This window comes from Caretta caretta, chromosome 7, assembly GCF_965140235.1.
Source record: "Caretta caretta isolate rCarCar2 chromosome 7, rCarCar1.hap1, whole genome shotgun sequence".
Taxonomy (NCBI): domain Eukaryota; kingdom Metazoa; phylum Chordata; order Testudines; family Cheloniidae; genus Caretta; species Caretta caretta.
In genome coordinates, this window is record NC_134212.1 from 105,154,746 (window position 1) to 105,179,659 (window position 24,914).

A 24,914-nucleotide genomic window follows, 5' to 3' on the forward strand; every position below is an offset into this window, starting at 1 on the left:
AAAAACAGTTGCCAGTCACGCATGGTTAGGTGATTACTTTTTTCCATCACGGCTGTTGATGGCATAGTTCTAACACGGTTTTCCTGTTGAGTGTGAACAAGGATGTTTTTAAAGAACTTCATTAGCCTTAACCATATTGTAGCATATGGGTCAAATCTTTCTTACTTGCGTACTGTCATTGACTTCAGTAGGACTATCTGCATGAATATGATCAACAGGATTTGCCCTCTGTCCTAGGTGGTCAACAGCAATATATCTGAACATAGATGGAACATGATTTGTAACCTTCTTTCGTGTAGCTGCAATCAGTGTTCTAAGCATAACCACATCTGTAAATATTTCCAAACATAATTGTGAGCTGTTGCATGGTTAAGTCAGGACAAATGCTATTCGCAGAGCCATTCACCAGGGACATGCTCGTTGATGGAGCCGATATATACACATTGAGAAATACTCAACAGGAGGTCATGTTGGCTTTTGTTCTGCTATATTAGAAATGCATTAAAAATTCTAAGTGAGATGGACAAAATTGACAGGTAAAGAAATTTCCATGTGGATTTGTTGAATGTAAAAGCGGGGGGGGGGGGGGGGGAAGAGTATAAAAACTAAACACACATTGACTTGTCCCTTTAAATGAAGAAGTATTTAATTGTTACGTATTGTCAGGTTTATCACAAAGCCTGAACAATTTATTGTACTCTTTATGACTGAGAATTCCAAAGGAACCTAAAAGATGGTAAGCACCCATCTCCCACTGAAATTCAATAGGACTTGAGTGCCTAACTCCCTTTGGCTAATTTGAAAATCCCATCCTATTTACATAATTATTCTCATATGAACATAGACTGAAAGGCTACTCTGAATTCTTAAGAGACTCAACATTGAATGCTACTATCAAAGTGAGGGCCAACATTTTCAAATATGGGTTCACTTCAGTGAGACCTGTGGCTACTCAGCAGCTACCGTATGAAAATAAGGTCATTTACTTAAGTACTCGATTGTGGATAGAGGTATCTGATGTTAGGCATCCGTGTTTGCAAATTTTTACCAAAGAAATTCCATTACAACAGCTACCTCCCCACATTGATAAGGTCACATTATGTATTGTTCCTCCTATGTTACCCTGCTCTAAAGCCATTCTTTTTTTAAATAGAAGAGGAGTAAGAGCTATCCACTAGATCTAATTGGAGCTTACATGTACTTACTTCATTAGGATTGCTATCTTAAGGACAACTCCAAAGAAAACCTTGGAGCCAGATCCTCAGGTGGTGTAAATTGGTGTAGCTTCATTGACTTAAGTGGAGCTACACCAAAGTATGCCAGCTAAGAACCTGGCCCTTGACATTTAATTCTGATTTTAAGTGTCCTTTAGACTCTTGTAACCTTGTAAACCTCTCAGGTAATTGTTGCTTATAGAGTCTAGAACTAAATGCATGATTCTCAAGCATATTTTATCACAGAGATAAAATGATTATTCTATGCGTTTGTAAAGCTAAGTTCCCCTTAGCTAGTTCATTTTGTGTAGTCTCTTCTTATAGCAGTTTTAGTTCAAGATTAACTTTTTTGCTGCTGCTATTATCTCCCTCTCTGTCCATTCATCTGAAAGCAATCACTTGGCAAGCACTCTGGGAAACCATATTCCATGGGTTAATTTATATTGGAAAATGTCCCATGTGTTATTTTTAGTAAATGGACACAGAAAATGACCCATATAATTAATTCATGCTAATATGTGTGTGTGTATAGATATATCGATGTATATACATTTTTTTTATCATTTCTAAACTAGAAAATGACAGATGGAGAGATCTCAGCAGGAAGTATCCACTTCAAATTGAGCAACCTGGTACCATCATCTGGGACTGTCTGCCTGATAAAAGTGAAGATGGCTCAATATGGCACAGAGAGGCAGCTAACACATGTTCAGTGACCAACTTGATCAAAGACCTCAGTCTTAGTGACCATAATGGCAACCCATCAGCACCTCCCAGCAAACGCCAGTGTAGGTCACTCTCTTTTTCTGATGAAATGTCTAGCTGCAGGACATCATGGAGGCCTTTAGGGTCAAAGGTCTGGACTCCTGTAGAAAAGAGACGGTGCTATAGTGGGGGAAGTGTCCAGCGCTACTCCAATGGCATCACCACCATGCAGCGGAGTTCAAGTTTTAGCCTCCCTTCAAGGTCAAACATGCTTTCCTCATCATATGACCAGTCTGGATTTAGCAACAAATTTGGATGTCAGCCATGCCAGGGGCTGAGGAGGTCAACCACCTATGGACAGACAGGTGACATCTGGGGTTATGATCACAGTTCTATAGATGGTAACCGGGTGGACATGCAGAGGTCCCTCTCCTGTTCACATGATCAGTTTTCCTCTTCAGAATATTGTGCACCCTCGGCAAACAGCACACCTGCCTCAACACCAGAGCTGATGAGACGCTCCAACGGGCTGTCCCGAAGCCGATCGCAGCCATGTGTCCTTAATGACAAGAAGGTTGGAGTTAAACGACGACGGCCTGAGGAGGTTCAGGAACAAAGACCTTCATTGGACCTTGCCAAGATGACCCAGGTAAGACATACTTATGTCACTAACAGTCAAACACAGGTGGCACAGACATTTACAGAATATAATTGAACATTTACGTGTGGACAGAACACAACACTAAACAGGCAGCACCAACATGGGGTTATTTTTTAGTCAACAGAAGCCTGAATTTTAACTGTTTCCATTTGGGTTAAAATCCATTTTCTCCTGACTCAGCTGTATTAATCTGCATTAAATAGATGTGGTTCTTATGGATAAGTTTGTTCCTTTTGTTAGAGCAGAAAACTAATTACTGTCCAGCTGGATGTGTAGCATTATTCTTTTAAAACCTTCCTTCTTTTTGTTCCTGCACTCTGAGGCCTGTAGCACACCACATCAGTATTTCCTCACAGTATGTATTTCTACCAGAAATAATTTTTAAAGTAGAATTTATGTAGGAAATGTTTAGAGGAAAGGAGCTTTGAGAGCATGCTGGAGGAAGTGAAGGCAACATCCTGGGTATTCAGCACTAACTTTATCACTATTTGAATTTTCACTGGTAGGGACTGTACTGGCTATTAGCGGTGACTTCAAGCAGTCTTGACTCCTGTAATTTTCCACTCTGGAGATATTATCACATTTCATTTTCAGGTGCAAACATAGGGCAAAATTTTCTTCCTCAATCTGCAGTGCAAATCTGCAGTGCAGATAAGAGATTTGAAGTGTGTATCTGAGAGGATTTTGCTCCATAACCCTCAACCTTCAAGACCCAATTATGTGATATTGGCCTTTAAAAATGCATGAGAAAGAATCAAAATGAAAGGATACATCAAAGAAACAGCACAAGAAGCAATTTCATTTTGCATATATAAATTTTTCCACAACCACAGTTTTATGATTCAGCGTTTCTAATGTCAATAATTTACAATAATAAACTCTGTGATAACACCAACTTTGTGTGGTACAGAGATAAATTTGGGTCTAAAGATCCCATGGCTCTTTTTGCAAGAGTAAGGTATTAACCCTGCTGTCCTGGCCAAATTCCAATTTTTAATTTTACATTCTGCCTGCCAAAATTTTCTGCTAAAGTTTCAACTGGATACGATATTCTTCTTCACTCTCTGTTGTGTAATGTTGCTGTTAAACAGCTGTTGCATTTCATCCCAAAGGTGACAGCATTTCAGTAGGATAGAGCATAATGAACTTTAGTTTATTGTTAACAATAAAACTAGTGACATCTCGTAAGCAGGTACAGTTTAGAAATAGAGTTGCAAATTTCCTTTCCTTCCCGTCACCCAGAGTAATGACTTCTGATGTTATAAATACATTTTTTTCTTTTAGAATAATGTGATATTTTATGACATTTTATGGTTATATGGTTCAATGGTTGCTTGAATGAGTTCATTTGTGTTTGAGGAAGTGACTAGTCTGTCCTCTTCCAAAGAAGCTTAAATGATAAAAAGGGTCAGAAAACAGCGTTCTTGGGTGATGCACTGTGATTGCCATTTGATAAACTGTGTCAGTTACATTTAACACGCTTAGCTTCTTTTATTAGCTAATAAGCTGGATTAGTGGTAAAAGCAATTTACACATGTGGTTATATTTTATTAGCCACAAGTTGAAATAACACAACCGGCATCACTGAAGTCCTTTTCATTTCCTGGCATTGGCAGAAACATTTTAAATATATAGTTCTGCATATTTGTGCCCACATATATAGGATACTTCATGTATGCTGGACTGGTCTCCAAGAAAGTGATGGTGTCAGCGGTGGGGGTGGTAGGAAGAGGTAGAAGGGGCAGCTGTGAATGAAAACACTTCTGCTGATGGCTCAGTGTTCATCAACAAGTCTCTAGGTACATTAAACACACTTAAAAATGGACAGCAGGGGATTTATAATCCCTTCAGGGAGAAGGAGCCTTGGGAGAAGTTGATGCTGTGTGATTTGGAATAATTCTGGGGATTTATATTGCCTGAAAGACACAGGGCTGGCTTGTGCAACCTTTGTATTGGTGAGCCAAGTAGTAGTCTCATTGGCTGCAACAGCAGTACTCACACGAGTGAGTGCTCACCACCATGGGCAAGGGTTGCGCAGTCTGGTTCTAAATAAAGGTCGAGGCAAATCTGTAAAGTAGTGTGGAGAAGATGGCATGACTGCTGTGCAATTGAAGAAGCTTTTTCCTGGCACTACAGTCTCTCTCTCTCTTTGTTTTTTTAGAAAAAGCAAAACAGTGGCCCAGCTATGCTACCAAGTGGCCACGCAGTCATCTGCCTTCCAAGCATGGTCCTTGAACCCAACCTCTCACTCTCAGTCAAGGGTGTGCTCAGTATTTAAAATTTGACCCCTTTAGGAGGGGCACCCAGGAGCTTGCTTCCCCCTGTGCCTGGCCCCGGCAGGAACTTGCTCTACCCTCCCCACAGCCCTGGCCCTGGCAGGAGCTCGCTCTTCCCTGCCTCCGTCGCCCTGGGGCTGGAGAAGTTCTGTGCCCCTGATGATTATTCGGGGGGGTGGGGGCATGCCCCTGTTGTGACTGCTCTCAGGTGGTGGTGCTAAAGGGTGCTGCAGAGGCAGTGATGGAGGAAGCCCTTTACGTTACTGTGCAGAGAACCCTGGGCTGTTTGCAGAACACCTTTGTTAGGGTGCAGAGAGGGCCTTGTGAGCTGGCACAGACAGGGGGTACCATGCCATGACAAGAGGCCTTGAAGGTGAAAGAATAATGTGCAGCACATCAGGGGTGGGGAGCCATAGGACTTGGGAGCACATTCTCCAAACCAGCTGAGTAACCACAGCCCGGAAAATGGATCCCACATTGGGAAAAATCCATTTTTCAGCTACCTTTTACTTAGTCCCTTTGTACCAAATAGAAGAATAAACTTCAATTCCTTTTGCAGCAGCTTCTCATTTAAGTTCAACTTCAGCCCCAGCTGCCTCTATTGCTGAGTGACGGTAAATGACACACTGGTTTGGATTGATGGAGAGGTTTAAATCTGCCTCCAGTGACAAAGACCTTTCAGATCTTCAGAGGCCCAAGAGTCCAGGGTCTGTGAAGAGGGAAGGGTGTGTGATATTCATTTTAAAAGAATGCAAACAAAAGCTAAATTGCGTACTGCAAGGGAAGGAGACTATTAAAAAAATTAAAGTCCATTTTTGTAAAATCCTGTACCTGTGCCCAGCAAAACAAACCAACCATATTCAGTATCCCCTCTCAGCTGAACTCCCTCCTATCTGCGTCATGATTATGCCCCTAGCCACTCTCTCAGTATTTAAACCCAGGTGAAGCTGAAGGTATTTTATGTCCCCAAAACATTTTGGATTTCAGGTCTGTAGAACAAAATAATAGCGAAAAAGAAAAGCAGTGAACTGTAATGCTACACACTGGCTATATGGCTATAGTATTCCGAGCACAGTTTTCACACACTAAAGATTTCTCTCTTCTGACTTTGGTTCCCACGATGGACCCAAGCTAAAGGGGTACGTACAGTATATCTGACAACACTGAAAAGTGTAGTGTTCCTGCAGCCTGCAGGAGTTTGCAGGTTCCTGCTGTGCAGGACAATGCTGCACAATAGAAATCCTCTGCAGGAATGGGTAACTGCATCTTTAGGACCGCATGACCCCCTCCCCTCCACCTTGTGTTGTTTCTTGAGTGATCTTACCATCTGGGATGGAGTGAACTAAGTAAATTAATCCCAAATAATTATCAAAGTAATGAAAAGCCCAACATTTTGGAATGATACAAGGACCCATCCAAGAAATGTAGCCTCTATGTAATTGTAATGATAACCACGCTGTATCACAACAGAAGTTGTTTTAAAGCAGTGCAAGGCATCATTCCTCTGATCCATGTACAAGGTGGTTTCATTTAGAGTTCACAAACAACTCTTTGCTATAAAAATACTCCATGAAACGGCTTTGACCTATTGCTTTCTGTGTTTAGCTGCAGGACCCTGAAAAATGACACAATATGCTCTACAGTAGGGCAGGGCTTAAACCAATCATTTATTTATAGCATCAGAGTTTTGTAGCTCCAGAAGCATGATCAGTATTTTTCTTCTTGCCACCACACACTGGTGACTGTATTTTTCTTTGGCTCCATTAGTAACATGTTCATTGAGAAAAAGGTCACACAGGACTGTGTTGCTGCTTTTGAAATTGTGACAATAATGCAGTGATACCCACCGACAGGAGATGGAGGAGGAAGGATGTTTCTGCGGATAAGGCACTGGACCGAGTCAGGAGAGATGCGCTCTCTTTCCAGTTCTGGCAGTCTTTTGTGTGTGACCACTGGCAAACAACTTCACCTTTCTTGGCTCATGTTTCCTCAAAGGGAGATTGTGTGACCAAATTCAGTAATATTTGGGAAGCACAGTGACATTCTTGGGATAAAAGGCATTAAAGAGATGCAGAGTATATTATATACGAAAAAAATCTGCTTACAAGGAGCCAGGCTTTAGGCCGGTTTTTGCATCCTGGCTTGTTTTGTGCCTGGGTAACTTGGCATGCAACATTTGCACAGCATCTCACCCTTGGTCTGTTCCATGCTAGATAGGTTCTCCTACAGCACTCATCACAGATGGTAAAATGGATATGCACACAAACCTCAGTGTTGCATGCAGACGTGGGCTGGGCTTGTAAATCTACCTGTTAACATTTTGCTTGTTTTATCTAATGACTTGTGTACGCAAAGTTTGGCATGCCCCAAATGCTCCATCAGCAACCTCAAAAGCGAGTGAAGGGACTTAGAGATGCTCAGGACTTTTCAGGATCAGACCCAAATGGAGAGACAGTGCCCCTGGATGCCAAATCATTCCATATGCCTCTCTGTTACTATTGCATTTGTTGTAAGAATAGCTGTTGAATGAATAAAATAAAGGTTAGTATTTTTATTCCTTAAGTTATTCTGAGAGTCTGCACAAAGGCCTCTAAACTCTCCTCCATCTTGAGCAGGATTTTGGACATTATGGGAAGAGCAGAAAACAATCCGTACAAATCCTGGGGAAGGGAGAGTTGCAGGGATGGAAGGGGGCTGCAGGAAGAGAAGGGGTCAGAATCGGGCAGACCCTGACTACCAGGAGCTATCACTAGTTTGCAGTTTCAGCCCACTGGACATTGCAGGAGAACCCAGGATCAGTCAGGACCATATTTGGCAGTTTAAGAACGACTGAGGGAAACAGATATAAGAATCAAATATCTTAGTCAATGCTTTTTTTTTAATTGATATTCTCACTTCAGTTTTCTCAGTGTAATGGCCTGGGCTCCTTTTGTTTGCTTGAGTCTGTACATACGGAAAGTAAGTTGAATGCTTTCTAAATATCAGGACAAGAAAGAGTAAAAAATGAAAGTGCAACTGATTGCTCCAGCCTACACAGTGAGCCCTGGAACAGCTGCTTGGCTACGCTTTAAATACTATGTTAGTAATTGTTGATGGGGCCTGTGTGTGCTAAACAGGGGCGTGCTGTAAAAACAGGAAAGTTGAGAATAAGTCATCTGTCTTGGCTCGTCATTTTGTATTAAAATGTGTTAGGCTGCTAGGAAAATTAAGAGAACCATTGAGCTGCAGGTCGCTGTGCCGTTTGCTGTGGCTTTATGAATTACCCTGCCTTAAGCTGTCAGCGCTGTTATTGCACAAGTAATCTTCCTAAGGTCATGGCGACTGTGCGCTCTGCAGCCTCGATCTCACGTTAAAAAAATTAATGAGTTTATCTTTGAAAATGCCAATGAAGTAATTTTTTTCAAAGGCTCCTTGCAATTTTCTTCTCTTTAATTGTTGGCCATTTGCAACTAAAGATTCCTAAGAGGGAAAAGCCACTGAAAAAGGGAAAAGTAGCATGGCAGAATACACTGTTTCTTGCTTATACAGGGTAAAGAAAGAAATCCTGCGTCCTATGCAAGTGTTAAAATGTAGCTCCAGTCCACCCTTAATGCAGAAGCAGTCTGGAGACCAAAGACATTTGGGAAATTGCTATGGAGAGAGGAGATTTAGTGCCTGGCCCAATGAAGCCAGTGGGCATCCTTCTCTTGGCTCAGATCATACATAAGTGCTCAAGGAAAAGCTGGAGAGTGCAGGCTCAGGTTCTCAGTGAGAATGTAGGGAACTTCATTCTGGAAGGGAGGGAGAATGGTCTTGTGGTTTAGATGCTGGGCAGAGGAGCAGGAGAGCTGGCTTCCATTCTCAGCTTTGTTGCAAACTTCCTGTGTGTCCGTGGGCGAGTTACTGAATTATTCTCTGACTCATTCCTCCATGCGTAAAACAAGTATAATACTTTCCTACCTCACAGGGCATTGTGAGGAGAAGTCCGTTAGCATTTGAGAGGTGCTCAGATGTCACCAGTGATAAGGGCTGTTGAAGTCGATAGATCGCTATTTGAGAGTCAGAGGAGGGATGTGGTGGAGAAAGGGGGACTCTACACGCAGTCACTACTGGCCTGAGGTTGTAGGCCAAACTGTTGCTTTCCTATTTGTTTGCTTGTGATACAATGCCAGTTTATTTAGTTGTAAATATTTCACTCTGAAAACTTTGGGGAATACGAGCTGGGAGGAGGAACATAGAGCCTGAAAGACTGTTTTTATGGCTTTTCTTCCAGTTGACCCACCCCATCAGCCGACATCCTGTAATACAAATGCTTCTTAGTTTTTAAATCAGTGCCTAATAGGTATTTAGACAAGGCAGTAGTGAATACGGATCATTTGTCTCCAAACCTTCCAGTCAGCTCCTTTGACTCTATAGAGGTCTCTCTCAGCTGCCTGAGGCTCTGCAGGCATGGCCGAAGGCTTCCAGTTTGGCTCTGTTGTTTCTCTGAGGATTTAAACTACTAAATATTTTGGAACCTGAAGGTAGGGTAACATACTGCATCCTTTAGCCCAGTTCTTCAGGTTTATTTCAGTTTTAGCAAAGCACAAAATACAAACGAGAAGGACCTTGGCTGCCAAATCTCCCAGTTTCTCCAACATCTGGTGGCTGTCTCTCACCTTTTACCTGTAGGAAGGACCTCTACTTCCCCTACTGGACCCGGTAGATAATGTGTAATATTCCCATCGCAGACTGGCAAAAGGGTTTGAACATAGACTGTCACTACTGCAGCACAAACCTTTACCGTTTGTGCTAAGCCAAACTCCCATGGACTTCGGTGGGTCCAAGATTTCACTGTAGGTCTCTTTGGTGGAAGCGGTAGTAGGCTGCTATTCTGTCAATCAGCCGATACATAACACACTGTGCAAAATGGGTTACAATGCGTCTCTTGTGCTGATGGGAATGGATGGATCATCATAGCTGCCCCATTGAGAAAAATGAGAAAATAAATCAGCATAAAATCACCTATATCGCAATTCTATGTGCCATTCACGGCTATTGCACTAACAGAATTGCTCTTCCAGATGAAAGATCCATGTGAGGCAGCAGCTCCAGGGCCCCAGACTGTATAGTGCAGTGACTCTCAGCCTTTCCAGACTACTGTACCCCTTTCAGAAGTCTGATTTGCCTTGCGTACCCCCAAGTTTCATCTCACTTAAAAACTACTTGCTTAGAAAATCAGACATAAAAATACAAAAGTGTCACAGCACATTATTACTGAAAAATTGCTTACTTTCTCATTGTTCCCATATAATTATAAAATAAATCAATTGGAATATAAATATTGTTCTTACATTTCAGTATATAGTTTATAAAATAGTAGAAACAAATCATTGTCTGTATGAAATTTTAGTTTGTACTGACTTCCCTGGTGCTTTTAATGTAGCCTGTTGTAAAAGTAGGCAAATATCTAGATGAGCTGAGGTACCCCCTGGAAGACCTCTATGTACCTCAGGGGTACGTGTACCCCTGGTTGAGAATCACTTGTAAGAGTGGTAATAGCTTGTGTAAAGTGATCACTCTCCTTACAATGTGAATCATACACATTGTAAGGAGAGTGATCACTTTACACAAGCTATTACCAGCAGGAGAGTGGGGTGGGGGGAGAGAAAACCTTTTGTAGTGATAATCACCCATTTTTTCATGGTTTGTGTGTATAAAAACGTCTTCTGTACTTTCCACAGTATGCATCCGATGAAGTGAGCTGTAGCTCACGAAAGCTTATGCTCAGATAAATTGGTTAGTCTCTAAGGTGCCACAAGTACTCCTTTTCTTTTTGCAAATACAGACTAACATGGCTGTTACTCTAAAGACAACTACAGTGCCCCATTTAGGTGTCGACTGCTTGCTGGATAGCCAAAGTACCTTGATGGGTTTAGGGTGACCAGATAGCAAGTGTGAAAAATCGGGATGGGGGGGGGTAATAGGTGCCTATATAAGAAAAAAAACCCAAAATTGGGACTGTTCCTATAAACTCGGGACATCTGATCACCCTAGATGGGTTAGAGAGGTGATCTCATCTAGTCCTCCTGGATGCAGGGATGTTGCTGTCACACAGGATTTGAGTGCTGGGTGTAGATAAAGTGGTATCCCCTACTACTCACCATCAACACCCAAAATAAAACCTGGTGATGTATGCCTCAGAAGGTAACCAGCATTAAAGACAATGTGTAAGGATTTGGATCAAAACCTCTTAATTATAAAGGAACCCAGAATGAAGATCCAATGAGGAATTTCTTCAAGCCTGACTCCCTATACATCTTCTCTCTTCTTTTTAACCAGTTAAGGGTTAATAAAAGAGTTACTAGCATCCATTTATTGCCTGAGCTATTTTTAGCTGCAGGAGATATTTCTACAGCTGACAGCACATATAGGAAACTATACTCAGGAAAGGTCACAAAAGAGGGCAGGATTGAATACTAGTCTCAGATCAAGAGTCAGTTGCAGTGTTTGAGACTGTGGCCTTGCTTACACTGAGGGCTTCCGTCTTTGGTGACCAGCCATGGGATTAACTTTGCTGGTGCAAGTCCGTAGCATAGACTGGCCAAGCTGCTAAAAGCTTCCGTCTACACCACTGCAGCTTTATCTGTGCTTGAAACCAGGCTGCTCTAGTGCAAATCACGGCATATAACAGCTTTGCCTGCCTACAGTAGGGCCACCTGGCCCCGATGGCTAAGGGGGGTAAATTCACAGTGTAGACATGGCCTACGAATCCCACAGCAGTTGCCTGTCACAAGTTGGTGTTTCCAAATCCTGAGGAAGTAAGGCAGGGATGGGAAAGGCATATTTAACAGTGAGATAATGTTGAATAGAGATTTAAATGTGTTACAGCTTTGTCACACTACCACAGGGCCACTATGTCAGGAACACAGTGTCCACAGAGGCCACTATACAGCCTTGGTAGAAACTAACTATTCCAGTCATGCGGGGAACAAAAAAACCCTTACTAAAACAGAGGTGAAAGAGATTACTGTCGAGGCTTTTTTGTGTAAGACACCCAGGAAGTATAACTGTTGGTGATTAAATCTTTAAATTGTTCTCTGAAAACATTGAGCTGGCTTCAGGCGCCAACCCAGCCAGCGCTCTGGTATCTTGCAGAGAAGACACCCAGGGGAGGAGGATAGCATTATGACATAGGGGGATATAAAGAAGTACGGATAAGAGAAGTAAAATGTGGGCAAGTGGTAGAATTCAAAATCGAGATGAGCTAGACTAAAGCATCTGGTGTGCTCTCTCTTCACCTCTATTCCCTCCAGTACACGAGGAACATAGGAATCACCAGGCTGGATCAGACCCCAAGGCCCATCTAGTCTGGCAGCCTGTCTCTGACAGAGGCCAGCACTATATGCTTCAGAGAAAGATGAGAGAACCCTGCACTTGGCAAATGCCTGCTGAATGCAGTGTGGGAAAGCCTATTAGTTGGATATCTTAGCTAATTACCAGCATGATACATTTCTGGGCTATATCTATATCCGGTTAGAGTAGTGTGGATCCATGCTCTGAAACTAGGAATTCAGTTCTAATCCTGGCTCCTGACTCTTGCGGGCCTTGTCCAAGTCAGTAACCTCAATGTTTCAGTTCCCCCAGCAGGGATAATAATAATTACCCACTTCACTGGAATGTGGTGAGGACTAGTTAGTTAATGTTTGTACAGCATTTTAAAAAAGTGAAGCGATTGGTATTATTTCAGCTTTCTTTTGATAGGTATCTGTAGAATGGTTGCATGGATTGGCCGAGGGGTAAGAGAGAAACAGAGTTTGTGCTGTGTTCCCCAAAGCCCAAGATGGTAACACACCTTCCACTTGCTGTAGTGAAAAGGCAAGTTCTTCACCCCTGCAGGGACCCAATTGCTCCTCCTCCTTCCTAGGATTTGGCACCTTCTCCTTCAGATTCCTTGTAGGGATTTGCCATTGTTTCTCTTGCAGCCTCTGCTGGGGTGCCTGGCTTGCAGTAACGTATGCCAAGCAATATTGAAGCCCCACACAATAGCTCATGTTACACTGATGTTTATACACCTTTATCCAGTGGAATTTGAATTGCAAACCCCATAGGGAAGGGATGAGGAACTGTGGTGTGGAGGTGTGGGGGAAGGAAAACAGACTTACGGCCAGATTTTAGAATTAGTTTATTTAAATTGCAGTAATTTTATGCCTTACATTTTTCAGAACAATGATGGATAGAATTTAGATCTTTTTCAAATTTGGTCTATGTGTCTTGAGTTTTGACAATCAGGTCCATTTTATTAATTAAAAAAAAAGTTACAGTACAGATTTAACTGTTGTAGGTTTCAGGAATCACATGACTGGGGTCAGTGTGATGTCACTCTAGTTCCAGGGTAGTGACTCTTGAATCATAACTTTTGAGGTGTGATAGTAACTCAAGGCATGGCTCTGTTTTCATAAAAGTTTCCATAGCAAAGTGGCAGGACATTGTGGTCTAACGTTCACAGACCTGTATGCTGCACCAGATGATACTCTACTGTGTGTCTGAAAAGGACTTAGACATACAGTAAAGAGATGCTAATAAGGTTTCAGGAACACAAAAACCAAATGAGAAGTGCGACCAGACAGCCTCTATATTGTCCCATAGGAAGCTCTCCACTTCCACTGCTCAGTGCCGGGCTTGCAGACCCCCGCAGAGCAAGTCCCGCCAGGAGTATGCTCTCTGACTGCAAAGTGGGGCTTGTGTACAGCCAGCAGGTGTGGTTCTCTGGCAACAAGCAGCTCTGCAAGTGCACCAGCACATGCATTTTTCAGTTCTCAAGCTGCCTGACCTGAGGCTGCAGGGAGCACCACGCTTGTCATTTGTAAATTGAGGCTGCTGCTGGCTTTGTCTCCCTGGTAATGTGGTTTGAAGCATGCTGTGGGTGGGGGAACCTTTTTTGAAAAGGTTCCTGGACTTTGTACTAAAGTGTTACAGCTTAATCATTAATAAGGGGCAGGCTTGGTACAGTAAGTGTGAAATTTTCTTGAATGGGCAGTATATCCCAACTCAGTGCCAGCAGGGTGAATGTGCTAAGAGGAGTGTGAGTTACAGGTCAGATAGATACACCTGCCCTCCACCGAACTGCCCTGTATACCCATTTGCTTTTTGCCTGACTCAGGGGGTGTGTTATGTTACTTTCCGGTGACTGGCCCACAAACAGAATAAGGGTATGTCCACATTGCAATTAGACACCTATGGCTGGCCAATGCCTGCTGGCTTGGGCTCACAGGGCTTGGGCTAAGAGGCTGTTTAATTATCATGTACAAGTTCAGGCTTGGGCTGCAGCCTGAGCTCTGGGACCCTCCCCCCCGCCCCACAGGGTCCTAGAGCCTGGGGTCAGCTCAAGCCTGAATGTCCACACTGCAATTAAAAAGCCCCTTAACCTGAGCCCCGTGAGCCCAAGTCAGCAGGCATAGGCCAGCTGCAAGTTTTTAATGGCAGTGTAGACATACCTTCAGAGAGCCTGCTGCAAAGCCTACAGGTGTCAATGGGAGTCTTTCCATTAACTTCAATGGAGTTTGGATTCAGGCCGCTAGTGGTAGGTAAGGAATTCATTAGTTCATGTGCTACAGAGCTTTGTTTTTGCTGCCAAAAGTCTTGGGTTCTGTCCCAGATGCCTCATGTTTGAGGATCAGCTGATAACCATGGTGCAGGTATGTATGCATCCATGGCTTTGTTACACGAGCTCTAATGCTGAGTTCTCTGTGCAACTCACTTGTTTTCTCTCTCTCTGTGTTTCCCCATCTGTAAAAAGGCATTCCTACCATACCTTGTGAGTTAATATTTGTACAGCTCTTTGAAGATTTCATATATTATGTAAGTGCTAAGTATTATTACAGGTGAGGAAAATATTATTTTTGTCCTTTGCTACCTGTTTTAGAGGTCACAGCTACCCATTTAAAGGTGTACTCTCTCAATCCTGTTACATATTTCCCCAAGATATTTCGAGCTGCACCTCCTTCAGGGGTAAACAAACACTCAACAGGGCTCCAGTCTATCTTCATATCTTCCCCACTGATCAAAGCCCTAACCACATACAATCCATCTTCAAAACTTCCTCACTAGGTTAATCAGAAACAAGTTTCATAAAGGGGATATTGTACAGTAGGTAGAAATGGCAACAGAAGAAAAACAGTAGAAGACTAAGAACTAGAGACAGCATGGTTTATAACAAGATGGTTGTGGTTATGAAATAGTCAAGATACTAAAAGCAGCAGTGTGTCACTGGAGCAAATGTATTTGATAATAGAATTTCAACAGATGTGGTGTCGATTATGCAGCATTAGCTGTTTGGCAAGAAACAGGAGATGTAATTTAAAATGCTGTGAGATTAATTTTCACTCACCAGAGGTACAAGAGCGACAGCTTGATTCACACAGAAAAAATAATAGAAAAGTAAATTCAGTGGTGTCAGCCTTAAACCTCTGAAAATCAGGACATTCCCAGTTATGGTTAAAACTCCTATTTGAGTTCATCTGGTTACACCTCTGGTATTGCAACCCATGTGGTGAATTAAATCACACACAGCCCCCATTTGCTAGGGGAGTAAGTCATTTCCCTGAATATAGAGAGAGTACTCTCTAGTGGTTGAACCAGAGGAAGGCAGTCAGAATAGCTGGGTTTTATTCCAGATCTGCCATTGACATGCTCTATGATCTTGAGAAAGTCACAGAGAGACAGTCTCTGTTATTATTTGTTACTATTATTTGTTAAGTGCAGATGTCATCTCTGATTTACAAAAACACAGAAAAACCCATTGTCCCTGCCCCAGGAGGCTTACAAACTAAAGGGACAGACAAAACAATAACAAATCCAAACCATCCTGATGGCCAGACCGAAGTTACCAGAGTCATAGACTGGTCTGTAATTGGGTTTGTAACTGCTTTTCTAACCTACTGTAAGTGGGTTTACACTGATAATCATTGGTCAGAGTCTGTACATTACTGGCCTATTAAGATAGTTTATGAGTTATAGGAGTAGAAAAAAATCTTAAGCTACTGAAACCATTTGTGTGGGTGTGTGTGTTTTCTTATAACTCAAAACATCACAGCAACCTGATAATTGTTCTTGTTTGAGCCCCATCACATTGTATGACAGCACAAGGTCTTAATTCACCACTGTATTATTTTAGATGCCTGTGCAAATGGTTAACACAGCAGAATGGTGGCATTTTACACTCCCTTAGCCTTTCTGGAAATTACCGCACAAAGTGCAGCAAAGCAGTGGGAATCAGAGCCATAATTTCCTCTTTTTTGGAGGCAAATCCTGACAGATTCTCCCCAGACTGCAGTGGTATGAATGGACCACTGTAATAATCTAAGTCTGAAATATGATGCTGTCTCTTGTTGTCATTCTGTCCTGTTTGATCAGATACTGTATTTCAGTTCCAAATCAGCAGTTTTTGAAAAATGAATGTTAATGGCTCCTTACTCCTTCTTTGGTTTTGTATTGCATGTCACTTTATGTTCTTGAAGGACATCTAGGCTAGAATACATTGTAATTTTCAGGTCAATAGATATAGATTGTAAATTTCAGGTCAATTAATGTGTAACTTGCATTTCCTACCCTTCCATTCATAACTGGGCATTTTCTAACTATAGTTTTGAACCCTGGAGATGACAAGGTGCTGCCAGGATCCTGATACCTAGTGGAGGGTCGGAGGATGGGGGGGTCTTTTAAGAAGCAAAGCACTGAGAAAGTAGTGGATATGGATGGAAGCCCCAATAAAAGATGCTCTTGAGTACTTTAAGATCATAAAAAGAAAAGGAGTACTTGTGGCACTTTAGAGACTAACTAATTTATTTGAGCATGAGCTTTCGTGAGCTACAGCTCACTTCATCGGATGCATACCGTGGAAACTGCAGCAGACATTATATACACACAGAGATCATGAAACAATACCTCCTCCCACCCCACTGTCCTGCTGGTAATAGCTTATCTAAAGTGATCATCAAGTTGGGCCATAGGTAATAGCCCATCCTATTACCTATTACATCCTATTACCAGCAGGAGAGTGAGTTTGTGTGTGTGGGGGGGGTGGAGGGTGAGAAAACCTGGATTTGTGCTGGAAATGGCCCAACTTGATGATCACTTTAGATAAGCTATTACCAGCAGGACAGTGGGGTGGGAGGAGGTATTGTTTCATGATTTCTGTGTGTATATAATGTCTGCTGCAGTTTCCACGGTATGCATCCGATGAAGTGAGCTGTAGCTCACGAAAGCTCATGCTCAAATAAATTAGTTAGTCTCTAAGGTGCCACAAGTACTCCTTTTCTTTTTGCGAATACAGACTAACACGGCTGTTACTCTGAAACCTGTCTTTAAGATCATACTAGCTTATTCTGTAACCTCATTGGCTCAGAGATCCTTAATAGCTCAAACCTTGATGGCTCTATTCCAGACAATAAAAAATTCTTAATGAAATTTAAATATCATTCTTGGGGCAAAACTGCAGTGCGTCAATGGAGAAATCATCAATTACTATGCATGCTGGAGTCTTAGAGTCAGAAGAGCTGAATGTAGGAGCACCTCTACTCCCCAGTCACGGGAGAACTCCAGTAGGTTTGAAAAATCAGAGCTTCCATTAGTTCAGAAAGATACTGTCAAGGTTGACACAGGCCCAACATTTAACTCATCTTTCCCTCAAAATTACACTCATTTGCACAAAAAATATCATGAAGCTAGTGAAAAAGCCCGGTCAATCTGCAAAACAAGAGCTGCAGGGATTGCTGTTCCTGAACTGGACCAAACAAACCCCACTCTCCATTCAGTCCCAGCCAGTGGTCTTGCAAGACAAGAAAGGTCAGGGAGAGCAGGTGCTGGTTCCCACGCAACTGAGAACCTTGGGTTTGAGGGTAGGGGAAGATCTGTGAGTTGACACTGTTGCAGCCCTTGTTTTGAACATGAGTTTTCACTAAACATGTAGAAATTTTATAACAAGAAAAATAAGGCAGTTGTTTTTTCCCAGCTTTCAATGATGCCACCAAAAGGTTGTGAGCGAGGATCTTCAGATCAGCAAGCGAGAGGTGCTTACATATATGCAGTTCTCTGACAATACATATCCCTAAAGTGATGTGGTTGAAGATTGTTATTACTGCAGTAGAGCATAGTCCTGGACCAGAATAAACACAGAACAAAAAGATGGTTCCTGCCCCATGAAGGTTACTATTTAAGTATAAGACAAGAGACAACAGATGGATACAGACTGACCGACGGGGCAATGCAAGGAAACCATGAAATGGTCTTGGTCAGCACAATGGGCAGTGGGCTCAGCACACCAGAAGCCTAGTTCTTGTCAAGTGTTGTGTAGGCATAACAGAAAAGGAGCATTTGTAAGAAGGATTTGAAGGAGGATAATGAGTTAGTTTGGCATATTTTTAGGGGGAGCGTCTCCTCACTATGCAGGGAGCATGGGAGAAAGCATGGAGATGCTAGTTTGAAAATTTAGCAAGTCAGTGATGGAGGCTGGCACCACTGGCATTCAAGGCAGGAGCTGACAGCTCAATAGGGAATGAGAAATGACAAGTAGGGTGGGGATAGGCTGTGAAAGTGAAGACAAGAAGCCTGTTTTTGATGCAGTAGAAAATGGGGAGCCAGTGGAGGGATGCAAAGACTGGAGTCAAAAGAACGGGCTACGAAAAGAATCTTTGTGGCAGCATTCACCTCTGGCTCCCATGCCACAAGTAGAATTACTGGACAACAACCTTATAGAATACATTAATTGATCCATGACCTTGGATATCCTAGAGGTATCACCTGAATAACTATTGGGCATGTTATTTGTCAGCTGAAGTGTGCTAACAAGGTTCATAAAACTATTTAAGATAATTTGTAAGTTGCTCCACTCATTCATACATGATTAATCTAAAAAAAAAATCTACAATTTATTTTAAATGTGTTCTTTTTGGATTTTTAGGGAAACTAGGGGCTACTCTCCAGTAGGAAAGGCAGTACTGTGCTCTCCTGGGTAACTGCAAGTAATAAGTTGCTTTGCCTTATGGTAGCAAAACCTGGAAACTAGTCCAGAAGCACCCTCCTTCTTTTAAAGGAAAATTTCACTCCTGAAACATTTTGTTATTCCTAGGGCAGGATACAAAACAATACATAAATAAATGTATAAATAAATAAAGTAGCTTTTAGAATAGCATTTTAGGAACAATCTGTATTATCCTCCGAGGAGTCTTTTGGAAGTTTTAGTTAAAAAACAACTTTTCCATCATTTCTAACTAAGGATGGCAGTTTGTCAGTGGAAAACGAAACCACAGAGAGTTTGTTCTGGGAGACACCTCATGAGGGAGAAGAAGTTTCCCTTTCCTCTAGAAGAAAAGAAAGCTTATGCCTGAATTTAGAATATGGATCATGGTTTCATCTTTGACACAGACAGCCAACCCCAAAACAATGAAATTTCTGTCTTTCACTCTTCCAAAAACAACCGAATCCATGTTCCTGGAAAACCAACTGCTTAGGAAATGGTTATGTTCACCTCCCAAAGGAGTAACCACACTAATTAGGAGACAGTCATTAGTGTCTAATATCCTACAACTTGAAAAAGCTTTTATGGAGCACTGGATCAGACAAAAATGGTTTTCAAGCAATAATCCTGCCAATTTTCATAAACTGATACAGATGTATCATATTGTATCATCTGTAAAATAAAGTGGGGTTAATGATCCTAAAAAGACACTTTGTCCCTTATTTTTCATGCCATTGCCCTTTATTTCCTACAACCATAGTATACAGTAGCCTCAAGGCAGGGGCTGTAATGGGAAGACATGACAAGGGGATGATGGGCTCTGATACAGTTACAGAACTATCCCTCTTTAAAAAAACAAAAGGGTTGTAATTTTACTGTTAAGAAATCTCCCTCCTAGATACTGAAGTATTACCAAACATCCTGTCATTCTGGGGCTACTGAATTTCTCCAGTCCCCATCACCTGGAAGGCAGTTGTCACTGTAAAGCATAGTAGAAGGCAAAGCATATAACCCTATACAAGGGTAGTGCACACTCATAAAATGCAAAGCATGGCTGATAAAGCAGCATGATCAGAGAAAGCTCTCCCTTATCTAAGAGACCAGGGTGCTAACGGTTGCTACACAGCTGGTCTTCCTCCACCAACCCTGGCAACAAAAGTCCCAAGGTCACTTCCAAGCACAGGTCTCCTTCGTTTTTAGGTGCCATGGCGTGGCAGGCTCCAGACATTCTGGCCCTGTCCACGCCATGATTGCAACCATGGTGACGAGCACGCATTGGGTAGTATGTGAATAATAAATGATCATACGAATATAAAGCAACAAACAGTGCTCTATACATAGATGTTTCCTAACTGGCTTACAGCATGGCTTTTCTGATGTGGGGGTATTTTTGAGAACCATGTTAGCCCAGGCCTTTTTATACCAGGCTCATGTTTCGTAGAAAAAACAAATCCCTGTGCATGCTGATCAATGAACCCATGCTGGAACCCTGCTAGCAACACGCTTGTTTCAACATGACTGTTGTTTGCCGTTTCAGCCATATTTGCTCCAGGAACAAAATTTTCAAAAGTAAATTATTTTAAAATATTTTAGATCATGGTTTGGAAAATGATCAGGCTCGAGTCATTATCACCACAGACACCCCCATCATCCCCATCATAGAAGCGGAGATTTTAAGGTCAGAAGTCACTATTGTGAACATATCGTATGACTCCTGCACAACACAAGCCGTAGAATTTCACCCAGTAATTCCTGCACTGCACCTATTCCCATGGGGCTGAACTAGAACATACCTTTCAGAAAACGGCATCTGATCTTGACAAAGATTTCAAGAGGTGGAGAATCCACCACATCCCTTGGAAAATGGTTCCAATGGTTTATCCTTCGGGCCTGCAATCTATGGGTTATTTTCAGTTCCTCCCCTTCCCTTTCTCCACATATCCAGGCCATATCCAAATCCTGCTTTCTCTTCTTCCTCAGCATCTTCACCCTTTTCTTTCCATCCCCAGAGACAAGTTTCTCGATCAGGCCCCTATTATATCCCACTTGGACCACTGCAACATCCCTCTTCCTGGCCTTCCAAACACACACGATGCAGCCCTTCAGTCCATAAAAAACATGGCCACAAAAGTAATCTTTCTTGACTGTTGGTTTGATCATGTAACTCCCCTCTTTGCATCCCCCCTTTCGGCTCCTCATCCTCTATTGCATTGGATTCGAGTGTCTTGTCTCCAGTTTCAAAGTGCTATATAACTGTCTCTCTCTATTTATCCTCTCCTTGTCACGTTTCACCTCACCTCTGCGCATTCCTCTCTGCACCCCCTTTCCACCTGAGGGTTAGCTTCTTTCAGTGCCCGGGCAGAAGGCTTCCATGCCACCTTCTGTGACTGGTACGGCCCCCCTGAGCTCATCTGCAGGGACCCTACCCTATTCACATTAAGTCCCACTTTCAGCCCCACTTCTGCTGGGCTGGCTGCTGATTAAATCTGTGGATATATATAAAATAACCCCCCTAAAGATTGTTCTTCTTCCTGTAACTTCTCTCCACCTATCAGGCATTAGACTGAGCTCCTTGTGCCAGGGACTTCCCTTCTTGAATGCCTGAAAAGTGCCTAGCTCATTGTGTGGGCTATCATAAATAAATAATACATAGCAATACAGTGACTTTGTAGCTTTTACTCTCAGCAAATACAGAAAGAAAAGGAGTACTTGTGGCACCTTAGAGACTAACCAATTTATTTGAGCATGAGCTTTCGTGAGCTACAGCTCACTTCATCGGATTTTATCCGATGAAGTGAGCTGTAGCTCACGAAAGCTTATGCTCAAATAAATTGGTTAGTCTCTAAGGTGCCACAAGTACTCCTTTTCTTTTTGCAAATACAGACTAACACGGCTGTTACTCTGAAACCAGCAAATACAGAGTAACTGTATTAACTTGAGTGGAGTATGTCTGGTTTTACACCATTGAAAATGTGAGCAAAATTTTGCCCCTCAGCTGGTGGTGGAGAGAACACTACAGGGTAACCATTTACCAGTCATAATTCAGGAATTCTGTCATTGGCCTGAGTGGGAGCAGAGTGTCGCTATAAATAATAAGAAGAAGGATCAGACCCAAGTATGGCCTGGAGTTTTATTACTTGTACAGTTCACTTAGGAAAGTAGCCCTACCACCTTTCATGCTAAAGTACAGGATATCTTCATGTGGGAGTAATATATTAACTGGCACAGAGCAACAGAGCAAGATTAGGCAAGTTATGTTGAACATTCTTGACTTTGGTGGAGTCGATTTTCATAGGTGAAAGGGATTTTGACACAGCAGGCAAGCAGGGCAGACTCCTGGAGGTAAAAGGAACATAATGTTAGTGACTTCATGCTGCTTAGGCAGTGGCAGAAACTGGCATAGCTTTGCTGTAGAGCCATGTGCAGTCTAGCACACTTGCCATTCCCTGTGGCTGATTCTAATGAGATTACAGGAGTAAGATATGAATTAGAAGTCTGGAGTGTTAGTTGGTGTCAGATAAAGACACCGAATAATGGCTTGTCATCTTTATTACTACATGTTTCCTCTGCTCTCTCCTCAAGTTTGGGGGAAAAGCTCTTTGTAATTCCTGGAGAAGGCAATCAAAATAAACAGCCTAAAAATTAACAAAATGATTACAGGGGTGTTCTGAATTTCAGGATCTGGGTTGGCTAGTTACCTTCCAGAACTTTTCAGCAAAGAAGCAAATTTGTCATAACCATAACAAACAAACAAACAAACAAACTAACAACAAAAGTTTAGTAGACATTCTGTACTTCTGCCCATGTTGAAGTAAATGCTGCTGGTCAATTACCATGCCATGTTGCAATAAAAAATTTACCTCTTATCCATTACTTTTCTAAATTACTTTTTAAAAAAATGTTGAAGGCTGTTTGCATAAGCAGGCTAACTTAAAAGATGTTCTGCAAATCAAATGGATTTACAGGCATATTAAACATCTTTTTCCCTCAGAGGCAGGAAAAAAAATAGAATGATGAAGTGGCAAGAAGAGAGCTCACTTAATAGGAAGATATAGAATTCCTTACTTCTGTTAATAATAACAACACTTGTTTGTACAAAGCTTAGATCGGGGTGGGCAAACTTTTTGGCCCAAGGGCCACATCTGGGTATGGAAATTGTATGGCGGGCCATGAATGTTCATGAAATTGGGGGTTGGGGTGTGGGAGGGGGTGCGGGCTCCGGCTGGGAGTGCGGGCTCTGGGATGGGACCAGAAATGGGAGTTCAGGGTGCAGGCAGGAGCTCTGGGCTAGGACAGAGGGTTGGGGTGCGGTGGTGGTGGTGGTGGGGGCTCAGGATGGGGGTGCGAGCTCTGGGGTGGGGTTGGGGGTGCAGGAGGGTGCTCCAGGCTGGGACAGAAGGGTTCAGAGGGTGGAATGGGGTTAGGGTGCAGGTTCCAGGAAGCGCTTACCTCAAGCAGCTCCTGGAAGCAGCAGCACATCCCCCCTCTGGCTCCTACGCAGAGGCGCGGCCAGGCGCCTCTGCATGCTGACCAGTCCGCAGGTGCCGCCCCTGCAGCTCCCATTGGCCATGGTTCCAGGTCACTGGGAACTGCAGGGCTGGCGCTTGGGGCGGGGGCAGCATGCAGAACCCCCTGGCTGCCCCTACGTGTAGGAGCCACAGGGGGACATGGCACTGCTTCTGGGAGCTGTGCGGAGTCACCGCATACATGGAGTGGGGCAAGCCCCCGACCCTGCTCCTCAGTGGGAGCTCGAGGGCTGGATTAAAATATCTGAAGGGCTGGATGTGGCCCCCGGCCCATAGTTTGCCTACCCCTGCTATAGAAGAATAGTGGTACTAATACAAAGCACTCTTATACAAAAAGACTGTGTTCACACTAGGCCTGTTATATCCCATTTTAACTATCCCAGTACAGTTAAAGCAGTACAACTTGTGCATATGGACAAGTCCTGAGACTCTTTTGAAATTGAGGCCCCAATATTTTTGACTCTTTGCAATTCCCTTAATTTAGATGGGGAAACTAAGACTGGTCCATTTCACTGTGTGATTCTCATTCAGTAACCTAATGCTCCCAGTTTTCCGATGCTAAATTTAAACAGACGAGAAAAATTGTTTTCATTGAAATAAAAAAACCCTACCAAAATACTCCTCTTCTGCATTAGATTTTGTTAAAGCCTTTTTTTTTTCTTTAACAAAACTCAAACCTATGTTTTGGTCTAAAATTAGTTGCCGTGTCCCCTTAAGGAATATACTCTGGGTAAGAACATAACTGAAAATACTAAAATGACAGCAAAGCAGATTACAATCTTGCATAATATAAGTATTGAAAGGAAATCTCACCATTAGAAGGAAAGTGAAATGAAAAGTCGGTTTCCAAATCTCACTCCCCTACTCCCAGCCCCCCATCACCCCACAGAAAAGGAAAGTTTGCCTGGAGTTTGGCTTACGTTCTTTCACTGTGCCCTGTACACCTAAGAACTGCCCTCGATTTCTTATCACAGCAATGTTGTTGTTCCTAATGAATGGCAGACCTGTCAGACTTGTTGATTTATGCCTAAACCTGAGTTACCTTTATAAATCTCATGTAACAGCATACTGGTGCAGATGCCAGTGTACTTCTGGTCTAAAATTGTTGAGCTGTCTAGACAGCTTGAGGTGATAGGTCATTCAGAAGGCGTTAAAGGACTCCATGTGCTGTAATTGGATTATTATGGAAATCTGAAACTTAGTCCAGTAGTGTGGCCCTTTTAAAAGGGTATGTTTACCAGAGGCCCAAATTAGAATAATAAAGCTGAATTTGATCAAATTACAGCAACCTAGCCACATAGATTTTTTTCTATGTAAATATGAACTTTCAAAGTTCAATATATACAGTGTCAGTAGCATGGATTCTTCTGAAATTATCTCCTCCATATCTAGTGAAACACTTGAGACCACTCATGTGCTTAAAGTTAAGCAGGTGCTTAAGTGCTTTGTTAGATCAGGGCCATAGTTCTCCATTAGTATTTAGCCAAATTCTCATTACAGAATCAGGCCCATTAAACTGAATTGAATAAGGGAAAACATTCCTATGCATTTAAAATA

The 24,914-nt window shown here is 42.5% G+C and overlaps 1 protein-coding gene across 3 annotated transcripts in view; it reads left to right on the top strand.

Moving 5' to 3' along the window:
• Nucleotides 1-24,914, top strand: part of FAM53B (family with sequence similarity 53 member B) — a 124,709-nt gene that overhangs the window by 54,865 nt on the left and 44,930 nt on the right. For all 3 annotated transcript variants that reach the window (XM_048859291.2, XM_075131029.1, XM_048859292.2), the window contains one exon: nucleotides 1,790-2,568. In XM_048859291.2, coding sequence (XP_048715248.1) covers nucleotides 1,790-2,568 — 779 coding nt within the window. The remainder of the gene's footprint in view (nucleotides 1-1,789; nucleotides 2,569-24,914) is intronic.